This window comes from Puma concolor, chromosome E1 (assembly GCF_028749965.1).
Source record: "Puma concolor isolate L17-30 chromosome E1, mPumCon1.1.hap2, whole genome shotgun sequence".
Taxonomy (NCBI): Eukaryota; Metazoa; Chordata; class Mammalia; order Carnivora; family Felidae; genus Puma; species Puma concolor.
Genome location: NC_141680.1, coordinates 2,677,494 through 2,704,217, shown reverse-complemented (window position 1 = coordinate 2,704,217; position 26,724 = coordinate 2,677,494). Strand labels below are relative to the sequence as shown.

The 26,724-nt window shown below is 58.3% G+C and overlaps 2 protein-coding genes across 3 annotated transcripts; both read right to left on the bottom strand.

Moving 5' to 3' along the window:
• Nucleotides 1-1,016: 1,016 nt before the first annotated feature.
• POLR2A (RNA polymerase II subunit A) lies at nt 1,017-23,290 on the bottom strand. 2 transcript variants are annotated; one of them, XM_086685835.1, is made up of 29 exons: nt 22,784-23,290; nt 14,526-14,658; nt 14,273-14,409; nt 13,977-14,150; nt 13,578-13,859; nt 13,166-13,327; nt 12,847-13,067; nt 12,578-12,710; nt 11,973-12,097; nt 11,664-11,874; nt 10,646-10,855; nt 10,341-10,509; nt 10,077-10,171; nt 9,763-9,966; nt 9,415-9,637; nt 8,746-8,929; nt 8,195-8,366; nt 7,997-8,102; nt 7,695-7,900; nt 5,787-6,011; nt 5,403-5,649; nt 5,054-5,154; nt 4,233-4,337; nt 3,963-4,145; nt 3,571-3,774; nt 3,205-3,391; nt 3,002-3,115; nt 2,701-2,850; nt 1,017-2,595 (listed from the first exon to the last, which is right to left on the bottom strand). In XM_086685835.1, the coding sequence occupies exons 1-29, from the start codon at nt 22,874-22,876 to the stop codon at nt 1,439-1,441; spliced, it is 5,913 nt and encodes a 1,970-aa protein (XP_086541961.1). In that variant the 5' UTR covers nt 22,877-23,290; the 3' UTR covers nt 1,017-1,438. The 2 variants fall into 2 exon arrangements, with proteins under 2 accessions (XP_086541961.1, XP_086541962.1); XM_086685836.1 differs by lacking the exon at nt 22,784-23,290 and adding an exon at nt 22,452-22,587.
• A 1,456-nt stretch (nt 23,291-24,746) lies between these two features.
• SLC35G6 (solute carrier family 35 member G6) lies at nt 24,747-26,382 on the bottom strand. Its single transcript, XM_086685845.1, has 2 exons — nt 26,268-26,382; nt 24,747-25,775 (listed from the first exon to the last, which is right to left on the bottom strand). The coding sequence occupies exons 1-2, from the start codon at nt 26,268-26,270 to the stop codon at nt 24,762-24,764; spliced, it is 1,017 nt and encodes a 338-aa protein (XP_086541971.1). The 5' UTR covers nt 26,271-26,382; the 3' UTR covers nt 24,747-24,761.
• Nucleotides 26,383-26,724: the final 342 nt, after the last annotated feature.

The following is a 26,724-nucleotide window of genomic DNA, read 5'->3' as shown; positions in this document are numbered from 1 at the left end:
CGCTCAGTTTTTGGTGGTGGGATTTGGGAAGATTTGGCATTTCTTTCTACAGTGTTTCGATCTTTTATAATAAACGTATACCCTTTTTATAAAAATTAGTCATTTCTGGGGCGCTTGGGCGGCTCAGTCGGTTGAGTGTCCGACTTCGGCTCAGGTCATGATCTCACAGTTTGTGGGTTCGAGCCCCGCGACGGGCTCTGTGCTGACGGCTCGGAGCCTGGAGCCTGCTTCGGATTCTGTGTCTCCCTCTCTCTCTCTCAAATATGAATGTTAAAAAAAACTTTAAAAAAAGAAGTCATTTCTTTCAAAACAACTTAAGATTGGGGTTAAATATACCCAAATGGCATCTACATAATCTTGGTGATGTTAATAGATCTTGGTCATAATACTTTCGATACCGTTCTTTGAAATACTTCAATTTAAAAGATGAATTTAAAACATTCAAAGTGAAGCGGAAATAACCTGCAGAGGACAGAGGAATGTTGATCTCCAAATGAACAAGAAACTAATGAAAAAAATATGAAGTGGCCAAAAACAATAAATTATTCCCAAATCTTTTAATTTTAGTTTTCAAACGTATTACAGCATCCAGAACCTTCTCATTGTTGGTTGGAGGCCAAAACAAAAACTGGTCAGTAGTGACTTGAGAAACGTGTAGGAAAAATACCAAAAGAAAACGTGCCTCCTGGTGGCGGCTTGAAGGGCAAGACGTTTTCTGCTTCTGTGGCGCATACGTTGCCGCACTTGTCCAAACTCCGGACCGGGAGAGGCAGACGGGTTAAAAAGCTGTCATGTGGAACACGCTTTAAGCTAAGGCAAGGGCCTGACCTGCTCGCCCAGCAAGCTGGTAAAAAGCACCACGGAGCACGTGGTAGGTATTTGTTCAGAGAATACGTGTACCCTCGGGGGGGCGTCTCCCGCCTCTTCCCGGCCTGGGCAGGGGTCCCCACACTCAGCAGCAGCCCAGGCGAGTGGGCCAGACACAGCTGCCTCCCAGTAAAGCACTCAACGTCACGTTTTTGGCCAAAATTAGTAAACTTTATTTGAACTTCAAAAAAATAAAATAACAGACGAAAGGCAGCTTTAGCTTTGTTCTTCCATAGGATCAGATAGAATGACCCAAAGCAGGAACTACCCCTAAGAAGTTAAAATACCCTTTACCCCCAATCAAGCCACAGGCAAGGAGGGATCCTCAATTCGGGGACGGGCCCGGGGTGGGTGGGGTAGGAAGACCACCAGAGCCAGGCGAGTGGATTCTGAGACAGCACAAGTGGAGAACGAGACAAGAAGCCCCAGCGGAAACAGAACCAGAACGTCAACGAGGAACTTTGTCACAAGAACTATGTACAAGGGAGGCGGGCCGGGGGCCTGCGCCTCGTGAGGGCACCCCCCGGGCTGCCCTTGGCCCTGGCCGATGGCCGCTGCGCCCCGCTCACCCTCAGTTCTCCTCATCACTGTCGTCTGGGCTGATGGCCGGGCTGGTGAGGCTGTAGGTGGGGCTGGTGGGCGAGTAGCCGGGGGAGGTGGGCGAGTAGGTGGAGCCTTTGGGGGAGGTGGGCGAGTAGGTGGGGCTGGTGGGCGAGTACTTGGGGGAGGTGGGCGAGTAGGTGGGGCTGGTGGGCGAGTACTTGGGGGAGGTTGGGGTGTAGACCGGAGAGGTTGGCGAGTAAGTAGGAGACGTTGGGGAATATTTTGGGGTGGTAGGTGAGTAGGTGGGGCTGGTGGGGGAGTACTTGGGGGAGGTGGGGGAGTACTTGGGGCTGGTGGGGGAGTACTTGGGGGAGGTGGGGGTGTACTCCGGGGAACTGGGGCTGTAAGAGGGACTGGTGGGGGTATACTTCGGCGAGGTGGGGCTGTAGCTGGGGGAGCTGGGGCTGTAGCTGGGGGAGCTCGGGGTGTAGGTCGGAGACTGCGGTGTGTACCGTGGGCTTGACGGGGAGTAGCTTGGCGAGGTCGGGGAGTAGCTGGGTGAAGTCGGAGAGTAGCTGGGAGAGGTTGGGCTGTAGTTAGGGCTTGTCGGCGTGTAGTTGGGGCTCGTCGGGGAGTAGCTGGGTGACGTTGGGCTATAGCTGGGGGACGTTGGGGTGTAATTGGGACTGGTCGGAGAGTAGTTAGGGCTGGTCGGGGAGTAGCTCGGGGATGTTGGGGAGTAGCTGGGGGATGTGGGAGAATAGCTGGGGGATGTGGGGGAGTAGCTGGGGGATGTGGGGGAGTAGCTGGGAGAGGTCGGGGAGTAGCTGGGAGAGGTCGGGGAGTAGCTGGGAGAAGTGGGGGAGTAGCTGGGAGAGGTGGGGGAGTAGCTGGGGGAGGTGGGAGAGTAGCTCGGGGACGTTGGAGAGTAGCTGGGAGAGGTCGGGGAGTAGCTGGGAGAAGTCGGGGAGTAGCTGGGGGACGTCGGGGAGTAGCTGGGGGAGGTTGGGGAGTAGCTGGGGGACGTGGGGCTGTAGTTAGGACTGGTGGGAGAGTAGGACGGAGAGGTGGGGGAGTAGGAGGGCGAGGTCGGGGAGTAGGAGGGGCTCTGGGGTGTGTAGCCCCCGGGGGAGCGAGGCTCGTAGGCAGGAGACGTGGGCGAGTAGCTAGGAGACATGGCACCACCTGGAGGGGGAAAAGCCGAGAGGAGCCACGTGAGGGAGAGTCACCCGGAGGGAAGGACCGGGACGAAATGAACTTGGCCCCCACAGACGGACAGGGCCTGCTCACCTGGTGAGGGGATGTAGGGGCTCGAGGGGCCCGGGGAGCCCGGCGAGCCTGGCGTGGGGGACCACGCAGGGGAGTAGCCTGGACTGAAGCCGCTGGCATCCGAAGCAGCACTAGGGGAGAAGCCAGCTGCCCCTGGGGTCATCCCACTTCCTGTGGAGTGACAGACAGAGGAAACAGGCATTAAAACCTGAGCTGGAGCCCCCCCCCCCCCAACTTGCCCCACCCCACGCCTTCCGACACGGAGACTCCTCGCCCTCCTGTGACCCCCCAGGGGGCCCCTCTGCCAGCCGGGGTCACTCACCGACACTGGGAGACCAGGCGCCATAGGCCGGAGTGGCACCCTGGTTCCAGGGAGTCATGGCCGGAGAAATCCCTCCCATGGGACTGGGCGCTGAGCCGAAGAACATGCCAGTGGCTGCGCGAGGAGGATGCACAGGGACTGGTGAGCACGGCGTCTGGGGACCGGCCTGTCCCCCCCCCCGCCCCCCGAGCCCTCCTACTCACGTCCGGCGGCCCCCAGGCCGGGGATGTTGGTGGGGATCTCCATGCCGTACTTGCACTTCTCCGCGTCGAGCAGGAGGTCGAAGCAGCCGGTGCCGGCCGGAGCGAGCTGGCCCAGCATGATGTTCTCAGACACCCCCTTCATGGGGTCGCTCTCTCCGTGCGCGGCCGCTTCCATGAGCACATCCACCTGAACGGCCGGACGACGGGGCCCCCGTGAGACCCGCCACTCCCAGTGCTCCGGGGCCGCTCCGCCCCCGGTGCACACACCCGCCCGACGGGGCAAGGGCAGCGGCAGCGCCTCCCCTCTTCCCACGGCGCTCCCTCCTCCTGCCCCCTCTGTCCGCCCCTGCTCCGTTCCGCCATTACCGTTTCCTCAAAGGAGCATTTCATGAGAGGTCCCGTATCCTGGCGGTTAACCCCGTGTCGCGTGATGGCCATCAAGTGGCCACGACAGGTCATGGTATCACACAGGAGAGCCAAGTGGCGGTAATTGACGTAGGAACCGTCAAAGGAGATGACGTGGTAGAGCTCTCGCTCCAAGGCCTTCCGCACGGCTTCGATGCCCAGCACCTGGCACGGGGTTGGGGGTGAAGGGTCAGGACCGAGTGACCGTGCTCTCCTCTTGCCACCCGCCCCCCACTCCCCATCCGGAGGGACGGTCGGGAGTCGGTGCGGCCCAGACTCGACAGTGGACTCGGGCACGGATAACCCTGAGCGAGGAGATGCGGTGCGGGAGCTTCCGGGCTCGAGCGGCTCACCGTGAAGATCTCCACGATGTCGTTGGACGTGGTGCGCACGGGGTCCACGTCCTTCTCACTCAGCACCCGCATCAGGCTCACACCGTCGGTCTCCAGGATCCACTCCTGCAGGGCCTTGAATTCTCCGTCCTCCGTGATGATGATCTTCTTCTTGTTGTCCGTCTGCGGCAGGTGCATGTACACCTGTGCGGACGGCGTGAGCTCACTGGGGGCAGGGGCGGGGGGCGGGGCGGGAGCTCACTGGGGGCGGGACGGGGCGGGAGGGCCGACCTTGCTGATCTGCTCAATGCCCTGCAGGGTCATGTCCGTCAGCATGTTGGACTCGATGCAGCGCAGGAAAACGTCGTCGTCCATCTTGTCCACCACCTCTTCTTCCTGTGCCAAGAGCGAAGCCAGAGTCTCGGAACCCTCATCGCGTCCTGGGCTCCCGCACGCCCCACCTCGGCGCCCCCAGGGAACCCACAAGTCGATGCGCATCTGTGCACACACGGCCCCAGGACTGTAACTGCACAAGCAGCACCACCCCCTGCCTTAATGGCACTCGCTACTTGCCCAGGCCGCTACTTCCTGGACAAATGAGCTCGTTCATGGAGATCTAGAGCATAAGATGTCGAGACACGTCAAAATCCTGGAGCCTACTCTCCGATAGTTCGACAGTAAGTTCTGAGTTTTTGTTATTAATACACCAGGCACCCCACATGCTGAACAGTATTTTCGGAGCGGTGCTCAGGAGGGAAGTCACCGGCCCAACGTTTCCTTGGGTCTTGCGATACCCGCTGGCGTGCCACTTTTCACGGGACATGGCAATTTTGCTGTCAACCTGCCTCTGGCTCTGCCCTCATGCAGGAGCCTCCCGGGAGGAAAGCCCAGTGACTCCCCTGCTTCGACACCATCTGTTTTTTCGACAGGGCCGCTGCCCCGGTTTGCCAAGGCTCCTGCGGCTAAAAGTCTGGGAATCCCTGCTACTCCCCCATCCCTATGGCAGCTGGCGTGCCTCGTCCCTCAACGCTTCCATCGGGACTTCTCTGGCCCGAACGAGGCTTCGCAGCCTTCCACATCCGACGCTGCCGATCCCCTAGGGCGTCCGTTACCTCCTGCATCTTGTTCTCGTCGCTGTTCATGATGCGGATCCGCAGCACCAGCTTCTCCGCGTTATCATCGTTAAAGATGCAATTCAAGTCATCGCCAAAACCTGGTGGGGAGCAAGAACTGTGAGAAAGACGGCCGCGACCACACCTCGCAGTCACTGTTCATCCACAGCTCTCCCAGATGGGGCTCCTTCTGGCTTCTCCTCCCTCTCACAGAACCGTCTAGAAGTGGGGAAACACTGAGCACAGAAGGCAGAGAGGGAGGGTGGCTCGCTGGGGATGGGCGGGCGGTGACGTGACAGACAGGGAGCCCAGGCAGCACCCCGAGCCGGGCCTGCCCCCGCCGCCTCACCAGCATTGATCTTTTCGGCAATCTGCTCCATGGTCAGCTTCCGGTCAGTCATGTGCTTCCGGTCCAGCTCCACCCGCAAAAGCCAGGGGGAGATTCGGGCCACGTCAAAGTCAGGCATCTCATAGTAGACGTTCACCCACTCCTGGTCCTCGGCCACCACTGTGCTCTGGGGGTTGGGGTCGTAGTAGATGGCTGTGTTGGCGGTCACCTTCCTCAACGTCGTATGCTCCAGGCGGCACAGAATGTCCTGGGACAAAGAGGGATTGATGACACGGCACGTGGGTGGCTCCAAAGGCCCCTCCAAACCCTCTGCAGGGAGGAGTTATTCCAGGGTGAGAGTTCTCCTTTTCATCCTGCCAGGAAGTCCATCGACCCACCCCCTACCTTGGCCCTCTCGGCGTCCCGAGCAGACTGGCCCAGCAGGAAGACCGTGAGTGACGGGGTCTTTGGCTTCTTGGAAATGTTGATCAGCTCCTTGAGTCGCGGCACGCCCAGGGTCACGTTCTTGGCAGACACACCGGCGTAGTGGAAGGTGTTCAAGGTCATCTGGGTGGCGGGTTCTCCAAGGGACTGTGCAGCCAGGGCCCCCACCATCTCCCCGGGATGGGCCTGCGGAGTAAGAAAGGCCAGCATCAGAATCAGCAAACCCCTCCCTTCTGGCTGAGAATGAGATGCAGTCAGGACGGGGACAGAGGCGTCTGCACGAGACAGAGACTTAAAGTGGAGTCCCGTGTACCCCTCCCTTCCTCAGTGCCTCAAGTGACACACGTTTGCCCCCAGGGGGTGCACACCCAGCAAAAGGCTCTCCCATCCAAAACCCCCATTTCTAAAGTACGCCAACATTACAGGCTAAATGTTCACTCTATAGCAGTTTTCCGAATAGGAAGCTCCCAATTGTCATCGAGGTTATGAGCACATAAAATTTAACCTTTCAACGCGAATCATACGGTACGTAGCCTTTTCAGACCGATTTCTTTCGCTTAGGTACAAGTTACCGTGTCGTCTTCTGATGGCTGGGCCCCTCACGGCTTTCGTCACAGAATAATATTCCTTTGTACGGGTTTAGCAGTTTGGTTTACCCATTCGTCAGTGGATGGACTTTCGGCCTGTTTCCACCGCCTGGCTATTAGGAATGATGGGGCCCTGAACACTTGTAGTGGGTCTTGTGGACACACGCTCCGCCGTCTCTTGGGGACACTCCTAGTGGGACTGCTGGTTCAAACGGGAACTCTGTGTCCCACCTGGAGAGGAGCAGCGGGCCCTGATCCCCAGCAGCGGTCCAGGAGACTTCTGACTCCTCCACATCCGCGCCCGCCGTCCCTTTATTCCCCACCGTAGCCATCCTAAACTCGTGGGGCGTGAACCGGTAGCTCACCGTGGCTTTCACCCACAGTTCCTTGACGGCTGAGGACGTCGAGCATCTCTTCACGTGTTTACCGCTCGCTTACGTGAACTCTTCGGGGGAAAGGTCTACTCGAATCCTTTGACATTTTTCTTTTTGTTGCTGACTCTCAATAGTCCTTCGTGTATTTTTCATACACAACCTTGTCACGCATGCGATTTGCAAATGTTTCCTCCTGTTCTGGATTGTCTTCTCATTTTCTTCCTGGTATCCTTGGATACTGGATTTACGTCAAATGTATTCGGAAGTACGCCTATAATTATAACGCTTCTCTCTTCCCACTACTCCCTACAAACCTTAAAGACAGTGATGGTGTGGCACCTGGCTGGCTCAGTCAGTCAGGCGTCTGACTCTTCATTTCTGCTCAGGTCATGATCTCACAACCATGAGTTTGAGCCTCATGTGGGGGCTCTGTGCTGACAACGCGGGGTCTGCTTGGGATTCTGTCTCTTCCTCTCTCTGCCCCTCTCCCACTCATGCTCTCTAAATAAATAAAGTTAAAAAAAAACAAAACAAAACCACTGGTAGTATACCTAGTTGCTGTCCTGCTCACTCTCCCCGATCCCCTACCTCCACCTAAACTGGAATTCGGCACACGGCAGGCACTCGAAGAAAATAAAGAACAATCCTCCCATTTTGTAGCGCAACCACGCAGCTTTTTTCCTGTACAACTGCCTGTCCTAGAGTGGTCACTCTGTCCCTCCAAGGCCCAGTTTTCGTGTCTGAAACATGGGGCTCCCAAGTTGCCGGGTGGTCTCGAGACCGCTAAGAACTGAAGCAGCCCCTCCGTGAACAAGGGCCATCATCGGCGGGGGGTGGGGGGGCTGCTCTCAGAGCCCAGACGCGTCAGCAGGTCAAAGGAGAAGAGCAAGGCTGAGAACACCACTCACAATGGCTTGGTTGAACTTGGACTCGATCTCTCCGAGCAGCCAGTCGAAGGCCTCCCCGCTGAGCCGGAACTCCTCGGCCATGCGGCGGGAGCACAGCGTGGAGCGCAGGTGGATATTGAAGAGAAGCGTGGCGTTCTCCTGGGCTTGCCGGCTCAGGGGGTCGTCCCCATTCACGATCACCAGCTTCTTGCTCAATTCCTTGACTCCTGGGACGGCCAAAGGAGGTAAAGAAGTTGCAGACCGGGGCCCAGCTCCCTCCTGTCCTCCCCGCCCGGCCCGGAGACCCCAGAGCAGCTACTCACCCTCTACGACCTTGATGGGGTGCAGGTCGGAGGGGAGGCGAGGGTTGATGTGGAAGATCTTCTGAGCGTTCCAGATCATGCGCAGCAGGTTGCAGGGGAGGACCACCTGTGGGAGGACGAGAGGGAGCGAGGATCGCGAGTGGGCACAGTCTCTCGGGGGCGGCAGCTCGCCAGCCCAGCCTTCCCGCCCACGCGTACCTTGCTGTCGCCGGTTGGGAAGATGACCCTGAGCACCTCCCGATCCTCACGCATCCGCTCAAATTCGCGCTCCAGCTCGTTCTGAATGTGCGCGTTGCTCAGCACATCCTTCACCAGGTCCTCCTGCAGAGTCCGCCGCAGGGCCCTCTCGTTGGTGTAATCGAAGCGGAACCTGCATGCGGCAGGAGGTGGAGTCAAGGGGCAGGCGGGCCCAGGGCCTGACCCCTGCCCGGGGCACCGAGGCTCCCGAAGGGGCAAGGTCTGCACAACGGGGCTGTGGAGGCGAGACTCTCGGGCAGGGAAACTGCAAAAAGGACCTGGGGCGGGGCAGCCCGTCTGGGTTTGCTTTGTCGGGTCATCGGGCACGGGCCGGGGACGGGTCTCAGCTCTGTTCCCCACCCACCCACTCCCACCACGCGGCGTCCGTCACCCAGGTGGGCGCGGGGCTCTGGGGGATCGAGCTGCCTGCGAGGCACAGTCCAGGCGAGCAGTCTGTGTGCAGGGAGGGGGGGCCCCCAGGAGGCGAGAACCACCCCCTGCCTCCTCCTCACTTCTTCTCAAAAGCCTTGTTGGACGGCTTGAGGGTGGCCAGGTTCTGGAACTCGACGCTCTCGCCGGCCAGGCCGTCCTCGCCGTAACGGAGCTGCACCACCTGGTTGATGGAGTTGCGCACGGTGGCGTCGTACTTCACCATCACCGACTCCATGGACTTGATGAGCCGCCGCTGGATGTACCCTGCGAGGAGGTCACCGGGGCCTCACCACGGGCCGCAGGGCAACGAGGCGAACACGTGGCCCGAAGAGCCTCTCTCAGAGCGAGCCCTGCCGGCGGCCCGAGGGCCTTAGCCCACCCGAACCTCAGAGGGGGCAGCCGGTAGCCCCCTGGTCCCCGAGGCCTCTCCGTGAAAGCCGAGCCTACCACCGACCGGAACCGGGCCCAGAAGAGTCCCTTAGGAACCAGCCACTGGACGGGGCACAGAAGAGTGCCCTAGGAGCCCCTGCGTCACAGTGCACGACAGAGACCCCGAGCTCCTCCCCTGCACATGGAAGGCTGCAGGGCCGTCACACGGGGGCGGCTCCCTGGCTGTGGCTGTCGTTCCCCCCACGAGGGACAAACCACATGTCCAGGAGAACGCCTACCCCTCCCTCCACGCCCTGCACCCGCTCCCCCCCCCCCCCCGCCCCCGCCCCGGCCGATACGCACGGGCCCGAAGGCCTCACCAGTCTCAGCTGTCTTGACAGCAGTGTCGATGAGCCCCTCGCGACCCCCCATGGCATGGAAGAAGAACTCGGTGGGCGTGAGGCCGGCCAGGTAGGAGTTCTCCACGAAGCCTCGGCTCTCGGGCCCGTAGTCGTCCTTGATGAAGTGGGGCAGGGTCCGGTGCTTGAAGCCGAACGGGATCCGCTTGCCCTCTACGTTCTGCTGCCCGACGACGGCGATGACCTGGGAAGTGAGAGGCGGGGTGCACCCGGCGCCCTCTGCACCAGGAGCGGGGGCTCCCAGCACTACCCCCTCCGCCGCTCCCAGCCTCCTCTGCGGCCCAGGTCTGGAAAGACAGGGCTCCCCACCTGGGAGATGTTGATCTTGGAACCTTTGGCCCCAGACACGACCATAGACTTGAAGTTGTTGTATTCAGACAGGGACTTCTGGGCGGAGGAGCCGGTCTTGTCTCGGGCGTCGTTGAGAATGCGGTTCACCTGGTTCTCAAACGTCTGCCGCAGAGTATTCCCCGGGGTGGGCTCCAGCTCGTTGTTATGAGCCTTCTCGATGACCTGGGTAGTGGGCGGGGGCAGACCTCAGTGCCCGTGTCCTACTCCCCTTCCCTCACACCCGCTGGGCTCTCGCGGACATCACGTTCAAAGTCTCTGAGTGTTCTGCCCACCTCTATCACATCCTGCTTGGCCTTCTTAATCGTGTTCTGAATGTCCTGGTAAGTTTTAGAGTCCGCAATGGAGTCCCCGATGCCAATGGTATGACCTAGGCAGAAGGAGAAGCATCAACACCCTCTGAGGGCTCCCCAAAGACCTGGGATGGAATCACAGCCAAGAGAGTGCCAAACCCAAGCAGGGAAGAGAAAAGGCTGGAGAAGAGCAGTAAAGAGACGGAGTAAGGATTCAAAGCAGGTTTGCTAGAACCTTCTACTCACCCTCGATGAGCAGCCAGTTGTTAATGACGGTCTGAATGTTGGAGTAGAAGAGGCGAGTGATGTCGTGACCCATCTCCAGGTACGAGATGTGGACCAGCGAGCCGGCAGACGTGCCCAGGGACTTCTTACACAAGATGCCCATGATCAGCTCCCCGTTCTCCACCACCACCTGTGCACAAAGCACCCTCTCAAGGCCCCTGCAGTGGCTCCCCTGGAAATCCCATGGATTTCAGCCAGAAGGCCAAGAGGCAAGGTGGCGGCCAGGTCCGAATGCTGTTCCCACACGCGCAGAAACCAGGTCCTACCTTGGTGTCCCCGGGAGAGATGTGCTTGTAGGGACCACTGTCCTCATCGTCGGGATGGGTGCTGTGGGTGCGGATGCAGTTGATGTGGCCCGGTATGATGAGGGAGAAGATCTGCTTGCCCGTCCACAGGGGACGGGGCTTCAGAATGGCTGGCTGTGGGACCTTCCCGTCCCACGTGGACAGGAACATCAGGAGGTTCATCACCTCACCCTGGGAGGGAAGAGCAGGCCAACAGACTTCAGAATTGCAGGCCCCGCCCTTGGGAATGTCACCTGCCCAAGGGTGACAGCCAGATTCTGGAGGCAGAGAGATGCCAGGAAGTGTTTTCCAAAATTTTAATTGAAAATACAATCGCTGGGGCGCCTGGGTGGCGCAGTCGGTTAAGCGTCCGACTTCAACCAGGTCACGACCTCACGGTCCGTGAGTTCGAGCCCCGCGTCAGGCTCTGGGCTGATGGCTCAGAGCCTGGAGCCGGTTTCCGATTCTGTGTCTCCCTCTCTCTCTGCCCCTCCCCCGTTCATGCTCTGTCTCTCTCTGTCCCAAAAATAAATAAACGTTGAAGAAAAAAAAAAAAAATTTAAAAAAAAAAAAGAAAATACAATCGCTAGATTTTGGGTTTTTCTTCTTTTAAACAGTAAGTACAAGTTACTTTAAATAATTAGGAAGTAACCGGGGCGCCCGGGTGGCTGTCAGTTGTGTCCAACTTCGGCTCAGGTCATGACCTCGCGGTTCATGAGTTTGAGCCCCGTGTTGGGCTCGATGCTGTCAGGGTGGAGCCCTGCCTCGGCTCCTCCGGCTCCTTCTCTCTCTGCCCCTCCCCACTCATGCTCTCTCGCTCTCAAAAATAAACGAGCAAAAAACGAATTGAACAGCGAGCTAAAGTGGTAAACGTTTCGGCCCGTGATCCGCCTGACGCGAGTCAAGGCAAGAGTCCTGACTCTCCCTCCCAATCATCCCCTCGCCGCCCTGGGGCCCCTCTGCCCGTCCCAAGTCAGGCTCCCTCCCCAGGGGCACACACCCGCTCCAAGAAGACGTCTCTCTTTGTGAATTTGCGCACTGCAGTGAGCGTGTCCTGCACGATGCCCATGACGGGGCGATTGCTCTGGGGGGTGACAATCATGCGTGGCACCATGGCGAGCTCCTGGATCTCCGCCCGGGTCTCCAGAGACTGTGGCAGGTGCAAGTTCATCTCGTCCCCGTCAAAATCAGCATTGTATGGAGTGGTCACGCTGCGGTGACAGACGGAAGCCGGGGTCAGGAAGACGCCTGCAGGGAGGCGTCAGGGAGCAGCCCGGCCCCGCCTGCCTCCCTCAGCCAGGACGCTGACCTCAGATTCAAGCGGAAAGTCGACCAGGGCAGGATGCGGACCCGATGCCCCATCATGGACATTTTGTGCAAAGTCGGCTGACGGTTGAAGATAACAATGTCTCCGTCACACATGTGCCGCTCCACCTGTCGGAGGAAGTGTGGACAGGTCTTAGGGAAGGCGCTATGAGTAGGAGGACAGGACCGTGGGCCTGAAACGCTCTACACGTGGAAACAGACGGCACTGTGGGGTTAATTTCACGTGGAACACGTGTCAACCACAGGCTTCGGGCCGGGTTATCAGCGATGACAAGGCACAGTTATCCACCAGCCTCAGGGAACTCAGCTGTGAGAGAAAGCCCAGAGACCCTGGACACGAAGCCTCCTGTTCTGTTCCTCCCCTGGATCTCCCTTCCCTGCCACATACACCCCTCGCACTGCACTTGGGTTTATGGGACCCCCACCCCAGATGCCCACGGCCAGCAGCTCTGGCTCCACTAGGAGGCGGCAGTCTCAGAGTCTCCACGCACCTGGATCCTAACCAAGAGGACAGGATCCCCCCACCCCCAGGGCCCCCTGCCAGAGAGCTTCCTGCTCAGGGGACAGAGGCCCTGGCCTGTCACGTGCCTTGTAGCCGGTCTGCAGGTGAAGGTCACTGGGCTTGGGGTGGAAACGCAGGTCGATACGATCGCCGTTGTCCCGGATGATGTACTTGGCGCCCGGGTACTGGCTGTTCCCCCTGCGCACCAGCTCCTGAAGTCTAAGGAGGACAGAGGCACGATGAACCCACACCTCCCAGGAGCCCCCGCTGCCTCACTCAACCGGAGCTCTCGGTGCAGACCCACTCCCCTCGTGTGTCCACAGCCCCCCCGGCAGGGTCCCAACGCAGAGCCCACCTGTCGATGTTGAAGGGCGTGACGATCTCCGCAAAAGTCATGTTGGCAGCGATGGAGCGGGGCACGCCGACCTGGTCGATGGAGAGGTTGGGGTCGGGGGTGATGACGGTGCGGGCCGAGAAGTCCACTCGCTTGCCCATTAGGTTCCCCCGGACCCGGCCTTCCTTGCCCTTCAACCGCTGCTTCAGGGACTTGAGGGGGCGTCCGGACTTCTGCATGGCCTGTGAGGACATACGGGGAGGTGGCCGCAGTCAGCACGGCCCCTCCTCCGGGGCAGGGACGCAGGGGCGCAGGGCAGGCGGGGGGCGTGCGGACTCACGCGGGGCAGGCCGGGCAGCTCGTTGTCCACCATGGTGGCCACGTGGAACTGGAGGAGCTTCACGTCCTCGGCGATGACATGTGCTGCCGCGCCGTTCTGCTCGTTCCGCCGCAGCTGGTTGTTGATCTTCACGATGTCGGCCAGCTTGTGCGTCAGGTCGTCCTGCGGCGGAAAGTCGGCGTCCTCACCGCCAGGCGCTCGGGGTCTCCCTCACCCCCGGGCGGGCGGGCCCTGCCCATCCCTCCTCTCCCAGGTACAGAGGAACCTCTGTGACCGTCACTGCATTAAGGGCGTCGTTGAAAGGCGCACGGCTAGCAAGCGGCGGTCACCCCTGCACGCCCGCGCCCGCGCTGTTCCCTGTCCCCCCCCCCCCCCCATCCCCCCGGACAGGCAGGGTCCCCGGGCCACCGACCTGGTTGCGGGCGGAGCCCTGCATCACGACGGCGGGCCGCACGGACAGCGGGGGCACGGGCAGCACCGTAACGATCATCCACTCGGGCCGCGCGAAGCGGGGCTCCATGCCCAGCACGAAACACTCCTCGTCGGAGATGCGCTTGAAGATCTCGTGCACACGCTCGGGACTCAGCAGGATCTTCTTCTCCTGCGAGTCCTCGTTGACGTGCTTCCACTCGGCATACAGCTCGAGGCCGGAGCGCCGGATCCTGGGCTGGTACCGCCCGCAGCCACCATGGCCCTTCCAGACAGCGGGGGGGCCGTCAGAGCCGGGAGATGCCGGCGCCTCTGTGCCCTCCTGGTGTCTTCTACCGCCCCCCCCCCCCCCACCCCGCGCGGCGTCCCCGACGGCCGCTACCTTCTCCTTGGCCAGGTCCTCGTCGCCCTCCGGCTGCTCCACACCGAACTTATTGTCCATCTCCTCTCCGCCCTCGCAGATGTTCTTGCCCTTGCACAGGTCGTACACGTGTGTGAGCCTCTTCTTGGGTTGCCCCTTGGACTTGGCCAGAATGTCCTTGATCTTCGGGTTGTTCTGGGGACACGGCAGAGCAGGGTCGGTTGGGCCTGCTCCTCGGCCCCCCCAGGCATCCCCTCCCCCGGGGCCGGGGCCAGGGCCAGGGCCAGGGCCGCCCCCCCCCCCCCGCCCCCACTCACAGAGTCCACGAGAAGTTTGGAGCAGAAGAAGCAGACACAGCGCAGAACTTTCATCGTCTTCACCAGGAAGCCCACGTGAAACACAGGTTTGGCCAGCTCAATGTGGCCAAAGTGGCCAGGGCACTCTGTCATGTTTCCTGTGGGGACACACACCTCAGAGACCAGGTCCCCAGGTGTCCACCCTCGGGCCGGGGCCCAAGGAGCCCGGCCTCCTGCTCCCTTTGGGGTGCCGCCCCAGCCCCCCAGCACTCACCTGCACAGGTCTGGCAGCGGCCAGTCCGCTCGATCACCCCCTGCCTTGGATCCATCAGCCCCCCAAGCTTGGGGCGGCCTCCCTCAGTCGTCTCGGGGTATTTGATACCCCCCTCGGTCACGGACATTCGTTTCTACAGAGAAAAAGACCAATAACAACTAAATAGGATTCCTACTTTCCAGCTTTCATATGCTAAGGCCTCGAAGAACCCCAACTACCCAGAGCAGAGAGAGCCGAGTACAGCCCGGGGTGAGGGGAACAGGGCATCAGTGTGTGTGCTCCTCTGCGAGTGACAGAGCCAGAGTATCGGGGTCCCAGCCACTGCCTGAGTGGGAGGGGGCGCTCACACTAGCGGGCCGCGGACCCCAGCCCCCAGAGAAGCTGGCTAGCTCTTGGACTCGAGCTCCAGACACCCCTCCAGACCGAATTCCTGGTCTCTAGCATCCACAGGATGCAGCCCCAAAGCTGAAAACAAGCCCAGAACCCGAGCCCCTGGCAGGAACCCCTCTGTGCGGCGCCCCGCCGTGATGGCGCACGTGTCCTGCCCCAAGATGCGGCCTGCCGAGTAACCGGCCTCATCCTTGTCGCCTCCTCCTCCCCAACGAGGGCCGGGCCAGCTCTTCAGAACCCTTCTTCTTCAGATGGAGAGCTCGTGGTAAGACGGGAAAGGCAGGTGTGGGAGTGGAAGGTCGGTGAGAATGATCCGGCGAAGTGTACCCAGGCGCCCCAGGAGAGGGAGGCAGAACCCGGGGTGGGATGCTGACAGGGGCGGGAGCGGGGTACAGGAGTTCAGAGGCCTGTGTGTGTTAGAGAAGAGATCTCTGCCCTGGGCGAGAGGCGGGCTAAGGAAACCTTTACTTTTCACACCCTGAAAACCAAGGGCTTGGCAACGAGCTGGGTTTGGCCCACTCGACTTCCAGAGCAAACTTAAACCTAATAAAATCTTTGATCAGCACGTCAACTTCAGGCCGCCACCAACCACGCTCAGTGCACCTTGTCTGTCTAACCCTAACTGCTCACCTTCCAGGAATGAGATCCTGTCCTTAGACAGGAGAAACCTGAGGCCGCGTGAAGGGACTTGTCCAAGGCCTCTACTTCCAGGAGCCACTGGAAGTCGGACCCAAGCTTCTGTGGGCCAATCACAGTCCGTCCCGCAGCCCGGTAAGCGCCTAAGCTCTGGGGTACAGCTTCTCGGTGGCAAGCACAGCACTGGCTGACTGGTCTTCTCTTCACAGCTGACCGATAGGCACCACAGTCCCATTTTACAGATTACAACACCGAGGGGCCCAAGGACACGGGGCTAGAAAGGAACGGGGCCAGGATCACCTGTGCGTCCTTTCTAGTGCATCATGCCGAGGAAACGGACAGTGGGTTCTAACTGGCACAACGTGGCGACTCCACCTCCTTCCACTACGGCCACCACCAAGGTCCCGAAACCACGCCAGACGGACCAAGGAGCTGCACTCTGCCCAAGCCAGCGGAGCCGGCCGGTCTGAGCTTGTGGGCCCGTGACACTCGGCAGGTGGGCCACTTCACCAAGCTTCATATCCTTCCCACCTAAGAGGGGGCACTCACGTCAGAAGCCAGTACCTGCCCTTCCTCACCCTCAGGCGCAAAATGGTTGAGAGAGCACGGGCTGGGGCCAGAGACCTCTGGTTTGCAATCCTGGCTCCACCATTCACCAACTATGCAACTTCATTTACCTGCTTAAACCCAGCATGTGACAGGTGCTCAGTAAATGACAGCGCTCGTGATCTAATCACTCAGCAAGCTCTGGTCACTTTCACCTCCTAAACGGGTTCTGAATCTCACCCCTCTCCTCCAACCCCACAAGCCCTGCCTCAGGTCAGGCCTTTCCTTTGCCGTCTACATCAGAGCATTCCTTCAGTGGCCAGCCTGCCTCTCGTCAATCCGTCCACACACGTGGGGTGCTCCTCTTAAAATGGAAATCTGATCTTTGTACCCTCCTGTCCTCGGAATGACATCCAAGCTCGGTAGGAATAAGCAGAGCTTACAAAATGGGTTTTATGATGTTTCTACCTTCCTTTCTTTTCCCACCTGGGTAACAGACTCCCCTGCGGTCTCCCCATCCGCCAGCACGTGTGCTGCCCTCCTCATTGTCTTCTGGAAGGCCCTTCCCCACAAGGCAAATTGCTATTTAAAGACCCAGCTCAGGCACCGCTTCTTCCAGAAAGCCTTTCCAGAGCTTCCCCAAGACAGACCGGCACCCCGGCACCCCTCCTCTAGGCTTCCATAACCCCTCTCCCACTGCACCTCTCCTAATGCAATCAAATTACCTACTGGGGGGGGGGGGGTCTGTTTTCCCACAGATTATAAGCATCACTCGGCAGACAGCATTTCTCTCTCGTCCTGGATCCCACAGCCCCTAATGAATGTTTGTGAGACGGAACTCCACCGCTCAGGACCCTCCGGTACAGGGAAGTGTGTTCAAAGAACTTGGAAAAAAGACTGGCCCCTGCCAGCCAAGCCCGCCAACCCCTCATAACGGGTCTGACCAGCCATGCTGAGCAGAAACCTAACGGCCTATTGATGTGAGGCTGAGAAGGCTCTGAGCACCCACAACGTTCATCAGGAAGACAAGGCTGGGGTGACTGGATTCCCAGAGCTGGAACCCCTTCAGCTGCATCGTGTCTTGTGAGAAAACGAAAGGCTCTGCTCACCTTGAAGGAAACACAGGAAAGCAGAAGCGGGCCTGACTCGGGCTGCCACCAGGGTCACTAGAGCGCTCAGGGCGATCAAGCTCAAGACTTTGTGGCTTTCTCTGCTCCGAGCCCAAGCCCGCCAAGCCACCCACCTGCACGGCACGGACTATTCTGCCTGCAGGTATTGGGAAGCAGCTGGGGGCTGTCCTGGAACGTTCTGGAATATCTCTCTCCCAGAAGGTAACACACTTCATTTCGGATTATATATATACATGACATCAGCCCGCAGCCTTTCGTCCAAACCCTGGTTCTCACGACCTACGTAAGGGGTAGGCTCCTGAGGGGGTGGCTGGTCCCAGAGGGTGGCCCTGAGGTCACAGAACAGAAGCCTGCCACAGAGTCTCAGGAAACACTCATTCTCTTTTCTCTGCCTTTAGAGAAACACACTTGGAGGGGCGCCTGCGTGGCTCAGTCGGTTAGGCATCTGTCTCTTGATCTTGGCTCAGGTCACGATCTCATGGTTTGTGAGATTGAGCCCCGCATCAGGCTCTGAGCTGACAGTGCAGAGCCTGCTTGGGATTCTCTCTCTCTGCCCCTCCCCAACCTGCCTGTGTGCTCTCTCAGAATAGATAAACATGAAAGAAAGAAAGAAAGAAAGAAAGAAAGAAAGAAAGAAAGAAAGAAAGAAAGAAAGAAAGAAAGAAAGAAAGAAAGAAAGGGAGGGAGGGAGGGAGGGAGGGAGGGAGGGAGGGAAGGAAGGAAGGAAGGAAGGAAGGAAGGAAGGAAGGAAGGAAGGAAACACTTGTCCTTGGAACTGGGCTTTGGGCCACTTGTACAGATGCGGTACCCGCCCTGCCCCCGCGACATCTATGCTCCAACCACAGAGATCTCTCAAAATTCCTTTCCTTCACGTGCCCCCTTCCCGGTACACTTCTTTCCGTTCTTTAAGATCCAATCCAACGCCCCCTCTCCGTAACGGTCACTGAGCTGTCCCTGGCCTCATCCGCACCCCGAGAGGTGCTCGGCCGCCGTCTTTCCTTGTTTCCTCCCGTCTCTCGCACCGGCCCGCGGTCCTTGAGGGCAAGGATCATGTTGCACAGTGGCCAGCATGTGATAGGGCTCAGCAAGCAGCTGCTGCAAGTACAGAAGTCCTTCCTTAGATTATAAATAACGTGAGGACGAGAATAAGCTTCCGATCCGCCGACATAACCCACACGTATCAGAATCTATTATCGTTTTAAATCCTTCTTGGAGTAAGTTGGGGTGTAAATAAATAAAGTTATACTCTTCCTGGCAGATGGCTGCTTTTAATGAAAAGGAGCCAATCTCGTCACATGTAACGGAGCACCCGTCTCCCCTGACTTGGTACCGGCTCTGCAGGAGAGTCCCAGCGCCAGCCCTCCTTGCGTCCTCGCCCTCACTCTGCAACATCCAAACCCGCCACAATGGCCGAGAGAGCAGCTCTATCTTACGGTCATTTTTTTTTTTAAGGTTATTTATTTATTTTGAGACAGAGACAGCGTGAGTAGGGGAGGAGCAAGAGGAGGGGGAGAGAGAATCCTAAGCAGGCTCCGCACCGTCAGCACACAGCCTGATGTGGGGCTCGAACTCACAAAACCGCGAGATCACGACCTGAGCTGAAACCGAGAGTCGGACGCTTAACCGACTGAGCGACCCAGGCGCCCCGTCTTACAGCCAATTCTAAGAGTCCTCAGTACCTCGACACACAGCCCTACTGTTCCATAAGAGGTCCCTTGCCCGCCGGTCCTCCTACCCAAAGTGGAGCTGTTATTCCCTCAAACTACAAGAGCACTATATAAACTGCAAGCCATGCAGGGTAAAATCACTTTCCCATAAGCCTGCCCACCAGAGATGACCCCCCGACCCCCGTCCAGTTTTGCGAGCAGCTGGCCTGCCACACACTTTTTAAAATGCAAGTATGTTCCGGGGCACCTGGATGGCTCAGGTCACGATCTCTCAGGTTCGTGCATCTGGCTCTGGGCTGACAGCTCAGAGCCTGGAGCTGCTTCGGATTCTGTGTGTGAGTGTGTGTGTGTGTGTGTGTGTGTGTGTGTGTGTGTGTGTGTGTCTCTCTCTCTCTCTCTCTGCCCATCCCCCAGTCACGCTCTGTCTCTCTAAAATGAATAAACCTTAACATTTTTTTAAAATAAAAAAAATAAAATGCAACCATGTTCCTATTTTTACATAAACAGGGTCTCATTCTGCACACTGTTCAGTAACGTTTATCCGATTCCTAAACTTTATTGGTTCCTCGTGCCCTTGGTGTCTCAGTAATTTTCACAGCACTCCCTGGGCCAAGAGAGATCCACTTACTAAGTACCTAAATCCAAACAACTCACTAAACATCTATATCCTACCGACTCAATAGCCATTTGAAACAATACACATAAATTAAGAAAAAGATTCCAATATTTTAGAAAGAAAAATATTTTTATTTCCTAGATGACCACAATTACTTACGACACCTGTTGGGCACGGTACTACTTGGCAGATCTTGGAACCAGATTGGTCAGCACCACCCCGATTTCTTGCTCTAGACTGATTTTTTCCCCCTGTATCTATTAGCAGCTGCTGAAAACCCAGCTTCCCAAAGATATGACGTCACTGAAAGGGATCTGGCGCCATCTAACGCTGAAAGGCAGCTACCAGGAACTCCAAATTCCCAAGACATCAGACACATGGAGCTGAGCTCTGGCGCTTCTCCTGAAAATTTAAAACCCCTCACTGGGCCCCTGAGAGTTCGCCGAGGTGGCTCAGCACAGTTTGGGGAACAGGGAACTCAGCCTAACGGGAAGATCTTTTCTCTTCTAGGAATACACGCCCGGAGTTACTCCCTAAGATTCCTATCAGTAAGTATCTAGGCAATTTATAATTTCAAACAATATCCTTGTCAAACAACGTTGTGATAAAAATCCTCCCACACATATCTTTGTGAACTTGGCAATTATTTCATTCTCTCATTCATTTAACGGGCTCTAATTACACACCAGGATTATGTGCTGGGCACGATTTGAGAGGCTGACGTTACAGAGGTGAATACAAGGTCCCTCACAAAATTTATATCCTCCTGAGGGAGCGAGGAACAGAAAAACTAATCCTTTCAGGTTGTGACAGGCTATGAGGTAAAATAAGGTCAAGACCAAGGGTTAGAGGGGTGCCTGGCTGGCTCAGTCGGTGGAGCACATAACTCTTGATCTCGGGGTTGTAAATTCGGGCCCCACATTGGGTGTCGAGATTATTTAAAAATAAAAAAAAATGAGAAAGCCAAGAGCCAGGGGTTAGAGAACGCACAGGTCATGAAAGCACCCCGTAACAATAGGCTATCTGAGCGGAGAACACACGGACAGAAACGCAGAAGCCTGGGGAGCTGCGGGCAATGCCCTAAGCAGCAGGAGCGGTGAATAATAAAGTCCCCGAGGCAGGAATGAACTCATACTGTTGGAAGAATGGGCACATGGGTGTGGTTAAAGAACGAAAGAGGAGTCTGGTGAGGAGCTGGAGAGGCAGGCAGGGGGCAGGTAATGCAGGACCCCGCGGGTCAGAGTAAGCCGCTCAGACCCTTCGGAGAGGACTGGGCGCAGGAAGAGCCCGGGGAAAAAAGAGCACTCTAGCCGCTCTGCGCACCGCAGAGGGAACAGCTAGCAGCCGGGGCTACTGCCCGGAAAGACGAGGGCGGCGCGGACCCTGCCGGTCCAGATGGAGATGGTCACAAATGGCTGGATTCCAGGCCTATTTTGGAAGGCAGAGCCGACAGACTGGCAGATGGACCAAGTGGAAGTTGTGAGAAGGCGAGGAATCAAAGACGGCTTTTGGGTTTCTGGCCCGAGGAAGTGGGTGAATGGTAGAAGCGCTTGGCGAACCGGGCAAGACCCGGGGAGGGGCACGCTCAAGAGGAGAAATTAAAGAGGTTTTCATTTCAGGATACGTTTTTAGAAGCGGTAGGGCCGGAGCAAGGTCTGTGCATATTAAACAACATCAACTTGTCAGACGGTCCTCCAAAAAGGCGACACCAGTTTATTAGCCTCCTACCAACAGCGGCTAAGCGTGCTCACTTCCCAGGATTTGGGCCAGCAGAGAACAAGCAGATAAAGAAAAAACACTTCACTTAAATTTGCATGTTTTTATTAGTAAGCTGAATATTTTTTATTGGCCACTTGCACTACTTCTGTGAACTGTCTGTATCCTTTTTCTGCTTGCCTAACAGGTGTGTGCTTTCCTTACTGGTTTATAAACGTTCCTTGTGTATTAAGAAATCTGACCTGGTCTATCACCGTGCAAATACTGTTTCCCAATCTGCTTTTCAGCTGTCCCCGGTGCCTCCGATAAAGAGAAGCACCTCTTATTTTCAAGTAGTGAAACGTGCCCGGCTCTTCCCTGTACATAAAATGCTTAGCTCAGTGCCTATCATGTGCCCCGCCTATAATTCATTCATTCCTATTGAGGGGTTCTGTCCCCGGAATCGGCCCCCACAAGGCTTCTGTATGTCTCTAGGGCTTCCTAGTTTATCTTTCTAGACTTAAACCTTAACTCCACCTGGAATTTCTTTGGAACGGTGCGTTTACGAGGTCCTGACTCCTGACACAACTTTCAATTCACGTGGCTGAGCCCTGTCCTCCAGCAAAACGATCTCCATCCACAAACACAGCCATTCAACTCCATTCTCTCCAGCCCACTGGCTCCCTCCAGTTCCCTCCACAAAGGAGTCCAAGTCACCAACAGTTCTCCCCCAGAACTCCCCTCCTCCCTGATCTCTCCTGCTTCCCTTCTTAGCCCTCCTCTTCCTCGGCAATGGGTTCTTCACAGGGCAACCGAAGTAGGAGTAGTCCGTTTTTTTTTTTTTTTAACGTAAACTTGATGTCCCTCTCCTACTTCTAATTCTCCAATGGCTTCCTATGAAAAATAGAATTAAACCCCAGGATTCCTTACCATGATTTCCAACATCTCACCTGGCTTGCCCGGTCTCATGCTTCTCCAGCCCATTTCCACAACTGTCCTCACTCAGCTGAACCCCAGTCACACACACACAATTCTTTGAAGCCCCTGGGGCCACACCAAATTCATGCCTCCCTCAGGCCCTTTGCACCTGCTGTTTCCTCTGTCTGAAGAGCTCTTGTCCCCCAATTTGTGGCCTAGACTACTGGCTGCTTCTCCTCATCCAGGTAATGTCACCTCCCCAGGCAGGGCCTGTGGACCCTGACACTACCCCATCTACAGGAACTTCACACCTCGTGGCAGCACGCACCGCTTCACTCCATTCAAAGTACTCGCCATTAACGGAATCCCCTCGTTCATTCATTTATGTGTTTAGTGTCTGCTCTGCGTCTATCCCACGACAGGCGTTCAATTCATACTTGCAGAAGGGGAGAGGAGAAAAAGATCTGGGGTCCGGCTTCGTATCCAAACTTGAAAAGCCTCCCCCCCCCCCACCCCCCCCCCCAGAAGTCCTTCTGCATCTACTCCCTCCCGGCTGCGACCAGTCCGCCCCGGCGGCCCGTGCTCCAGGCCCGTCCCCTAGGCCACCGTGGAGCCCCGCCCGCGGCGCGGCAGAACGCAGAGGGAGGGCAGGCCGCTTACCAGTTCATCCGGACTGAGGACTCCGAACTGCACTCGCTTGATGGTGCGCAGCGGGCATGCGCTGTCCCCGGAGGGGGGGCCACCCCCGTGCATCGCGGAGGCGGGCGCGCTGCGCAGGCGCAAACCTCTCTACAAAAACCCTGCGCCGCCTCCGCCTAGGTGCTCAGACCCCGTCGGGGCGGCCACCGGGAAGGACCTCCCCGAGTTGGGAGGAAAAAGCCGGAGGAGGGAAAGGTGGGGGAGGGAAGAAGGCGGGGAAGTGAAAAGGAGCGAAAAGAGCTCTCCTCCCCCTTTCCGGAGATTTTTCGTCTCCCAAAAAGGAAAAAAAAGAGGGAGGGGGAAAGGAAAAGGTTTCGGGGGGAGGAAGAAGAAAAAGGGTAACGAATAAATAAGTAACCAGGCTCCTGAACGGCAGAGGTTACGGCAGTTTGTCTCTCCCCCTTCCGGGAGCCGCCTTCTTCTCCAACCGTCCCGGCCGCGCTCTCGGCGCTTCTGAGGAGCGAACTGGCCGAATGACGCCCTTTATAGATTCGCCCCTGCATCCCCGCCCCTTCCTTTCCCGCCCTCCCTTGCGCTACGGGGTCGCCTGCGCCGGCCTGCACGGAGCGCGCGCTCGAGTCGTTGGTCCTCCGTCCCCGGCACCCGGGTTGGGCGGCCTTTTGAAGCGACAAGGGGGAGGGGGACTTTTTTTTTTTTTTACCCCGCCGCCTCCCCTTTCTGCTTCCCTCCCGGCCGAGATTTAAGGTGTGAAGGATCTAGGGGAAATATAGGCCGCTTTTATTCTAGTTTGGACTGTGCTTTCGTCTTCAGCAAAAGTCTCCCCCCCCTCCCGCTGGAAAATGGTCTGTTCGGCGAATCGGTAATGAAGGAGGCGGGGCCAGTCGCGTCCTCCCAAGAGGGTTCCTGGGGGGGGGGGGGGGGGGGCGGCGGGGAGAGCGCTGGGACCGTCCTTGGTCATGAATATGCAGTAACCACGCTGAATATGCATGAACCGATCAAGATGGCGAAGCCAATCGCCTGTCCGGAAGTAGCTGATGTTTGTGGAGCGGCCTCCTGGGACGGGTGGGCACCTCCGGGCCTCAAATGGAGAGCCGCCCGGAACTCGGGTCCTGGGTCGCCCCCCCCCTCCCCCCGGCTCTGAGCCGCTCGAAGAGGCCTGGACTCTGGGCTCGGGGAGCCTTCTCCGGAAGGAGGCTGGCCACTGTCCGGGAGAGATCACGGGACCGCCACAATCCAGGAAAAGCAGATTAGCCACGGGGCGGGACACAGAAGTCCTGCGGGATTCGGGGTCAAGGCATCTGAACGTTAGGACATCCTCCCCCTTCCAGAATATTTCAGAAATAAGACTGGCGGGGGGAGAGGGGGGAGAGGGGGCAAGGATCCCAAGGGATTCTCCAATGAGAGCCGAGTAGGGCCCTCGCTCTCCTTCCAAAGCAGAGATGACACCAACGGCACAGCCACATTCAGAGTGATCCTTGTTTGATGTCAATGTCACGTCACCACCCCGGGGGTGGGGGGAGCATAACCATGAGGAAAGGAAACTGTCTCTCAGGGAAAAAGGCACACTCCCTCACGCCGGCCGCTGGCTCTGTCCGCTGGCCTGAAAGCCCCAAACAGCCCAGCCCCAGTGCTCTTCTGTCTGCTACTGAGGGGAAAATCCTCCCCGTGGTTCACGGCCGACCTGCCTTACCCCTTTGATGTGCTCCTCAGACCTTACTTACCCCACAGTCACGTCCTGATCCCCAAGCCCCAGCCTAGACTCCACATCTCTTGATCCCCACCCTCGTCCCAGCTCTTCCAGACAGTCCCTTCTCCACTGAGTCCCCAGGTCACCCTTGACTCCCAAGGGGTGCCCCTCTCCCATCTCCAGTTCTTTCCCGGTCACGTGCCCTCCCCTGCTTGCCTGCCAGTCTCTCCTTCTCCTTCTATTTCCCCCTGCCCCCCCCCACCCCCAACCCCCAGGCTCTCAAGTTCGATGTCACTCCTCCACCTGCCCTTCCTTCTCACAGCTGAGGTTCTGGGCGGTGATGATGGCAATGCTACCCAACACCACCCCTGCCCCCATGATGTCAGAAGGTGCCACTGTCTCATAGAGCACGTAGTACTGCAGCATCAGGGCCACCACCACCTCGGAGTGCAGGACGGCGCACACCAGGGCGGGGTGGACCTTGGTGACTGCGTAGCTCACGCACACAAAGGAGACCAGGGCCAGGATCCCCACCGCCCCCACGCAGCTCCAGCTCAGAGGGTCGTTGGGCAGCACAGGGGTCTGCAGTACAAAGAGGCCTGGCACAGAGCCCACCAGCCCCACCAAGCCAAACAGGAAGGCCACCGTCGGGAGGCAAGAGGGGAAGTCCAGAGAGCGGTACACCAGCAGCCCCAGCGACAGCGCCAGGCCGCCCAGGAAGGCGAGCACGTAGCCCAGGGCGGTGTAGAGGCCCGTGGTCCCCTCCTGCAGCGTCCCTAGTCCCGGTCCCACAATGATGATGAGTCCCAGGGTGCTGCCCAACAGGCCACACCAGTCGTAGCCGCTGAGACCCTGGCTCTCGAGGCAGAGGGCGAGGAGGGCAGAGCACATTGTGGAAGAGCCCTTGCGGACCGTGGCAGCGTTGCCGGCCGGCACCACCTGAACCGCACTGTAGGCGCATCCGATGCTGAGGACGTTGAGCAGGGCGTGGAGGCAGGCCCGGGCCCGGACGTCGGGAGGTCCCAACAGAGGGTCGCCGCGCAGTTTAAGTAGTAGCGCAATGGGGAGGTGGAAGAGACATCGACAGATGAGCAGCTCCAGCGAGGGGAAGTGGGAAGCCTGGTAAGCCATACGAGAGAAGGGGCCCACGAAGCCAGCGGGCAGGCCCCCACCCAGCAGGGCCACAAGCAGGCCCTTGGTGGCATCGGAGGGCCGGCAGCGCTGGTGCGAGGGGAGGCTGGGCGGAGTGGAGGGCGGCGATGGCTGGGTGAAATCGGGCAGGTTGAAGTAGGGGTGACTGCCGGCCTGTTAGGGAGAAAGGAGCTCGGGCATTAGGGCAGCCATAGCCCAGGGGACCCGGGGCGGGGGCAGGGCGAACGCCAGGCTGGGCTGTGGGACCCGTCTCTCGGGACAGTAGAGGGGCGGGCCGTCTCGCTGAGGAGCTCTTGGGAGCTAGAAAGGGCCTGAACGTGGATGAGGTGATACAGCGTGGGCCTTGGGCCTCTAAAGCAGGAAGCAGGGGGTGAGCGGTCCAGGGGCATCGTGTTTCTCTGGGTAAATTCCTGGGAGAAGAAGGAGGACCCGGGGGGGTGCCCTGTTGGTCTGGGGAAGGGGAGGCAGCCTCAGATGCCGTGCGTCTGTGTGATGTCACAGGTTCCAGGGACATCTGGGTACGCCATTGTGAGTTTCATTTGGGGGTGTCTCTAGCACAGCTGGGAAGTTTGGGGGGAAGAGACCAAAGGGAGCAGCCAGGAGCTACAGGGAAGGGGGCTCTGTCTCCCTGACCCCCGCACTCACCATCTTTCCTCGGACCTCCTCCTCTATGCCTGGCTCAGGGGGCCTGGGCCCTTCGGAGCTCCAGCCCTTGTGACCTGGATGGAGTGGGAGCGGGGTTCTTCTCTGGAACCTTCCTGAGGTGGGGGCGGGAGGTTCTCCCCTGGAACCTTCCTGAGGCAGGGGTGGGGGTGGGGTAGGGGTGGGGTGGGGGTGGGCCTAGTTTCTCTCGTGATTTCCAGCCCTGCTTGCTTTGTGTCTGTCTCTGCGCCTCCGAAGTGGGTCTCCTTCTCTTTTTCTCTGGAGGAGTAGCTCTGTGATGAGACTTGTTTGGTTTTAAATGAACTCCTTTATGTCTCACCTTGTTTCCAAAGAAAGGTTTTGCGGGAGGGAGCTGAGGGCCGACCGCTCTGTCTCCCCCGAGTTGTGGATTTTTGAACACCAGGGAGGAGTCTCTGGGACTGTCCCTCTGGAGTTTCAG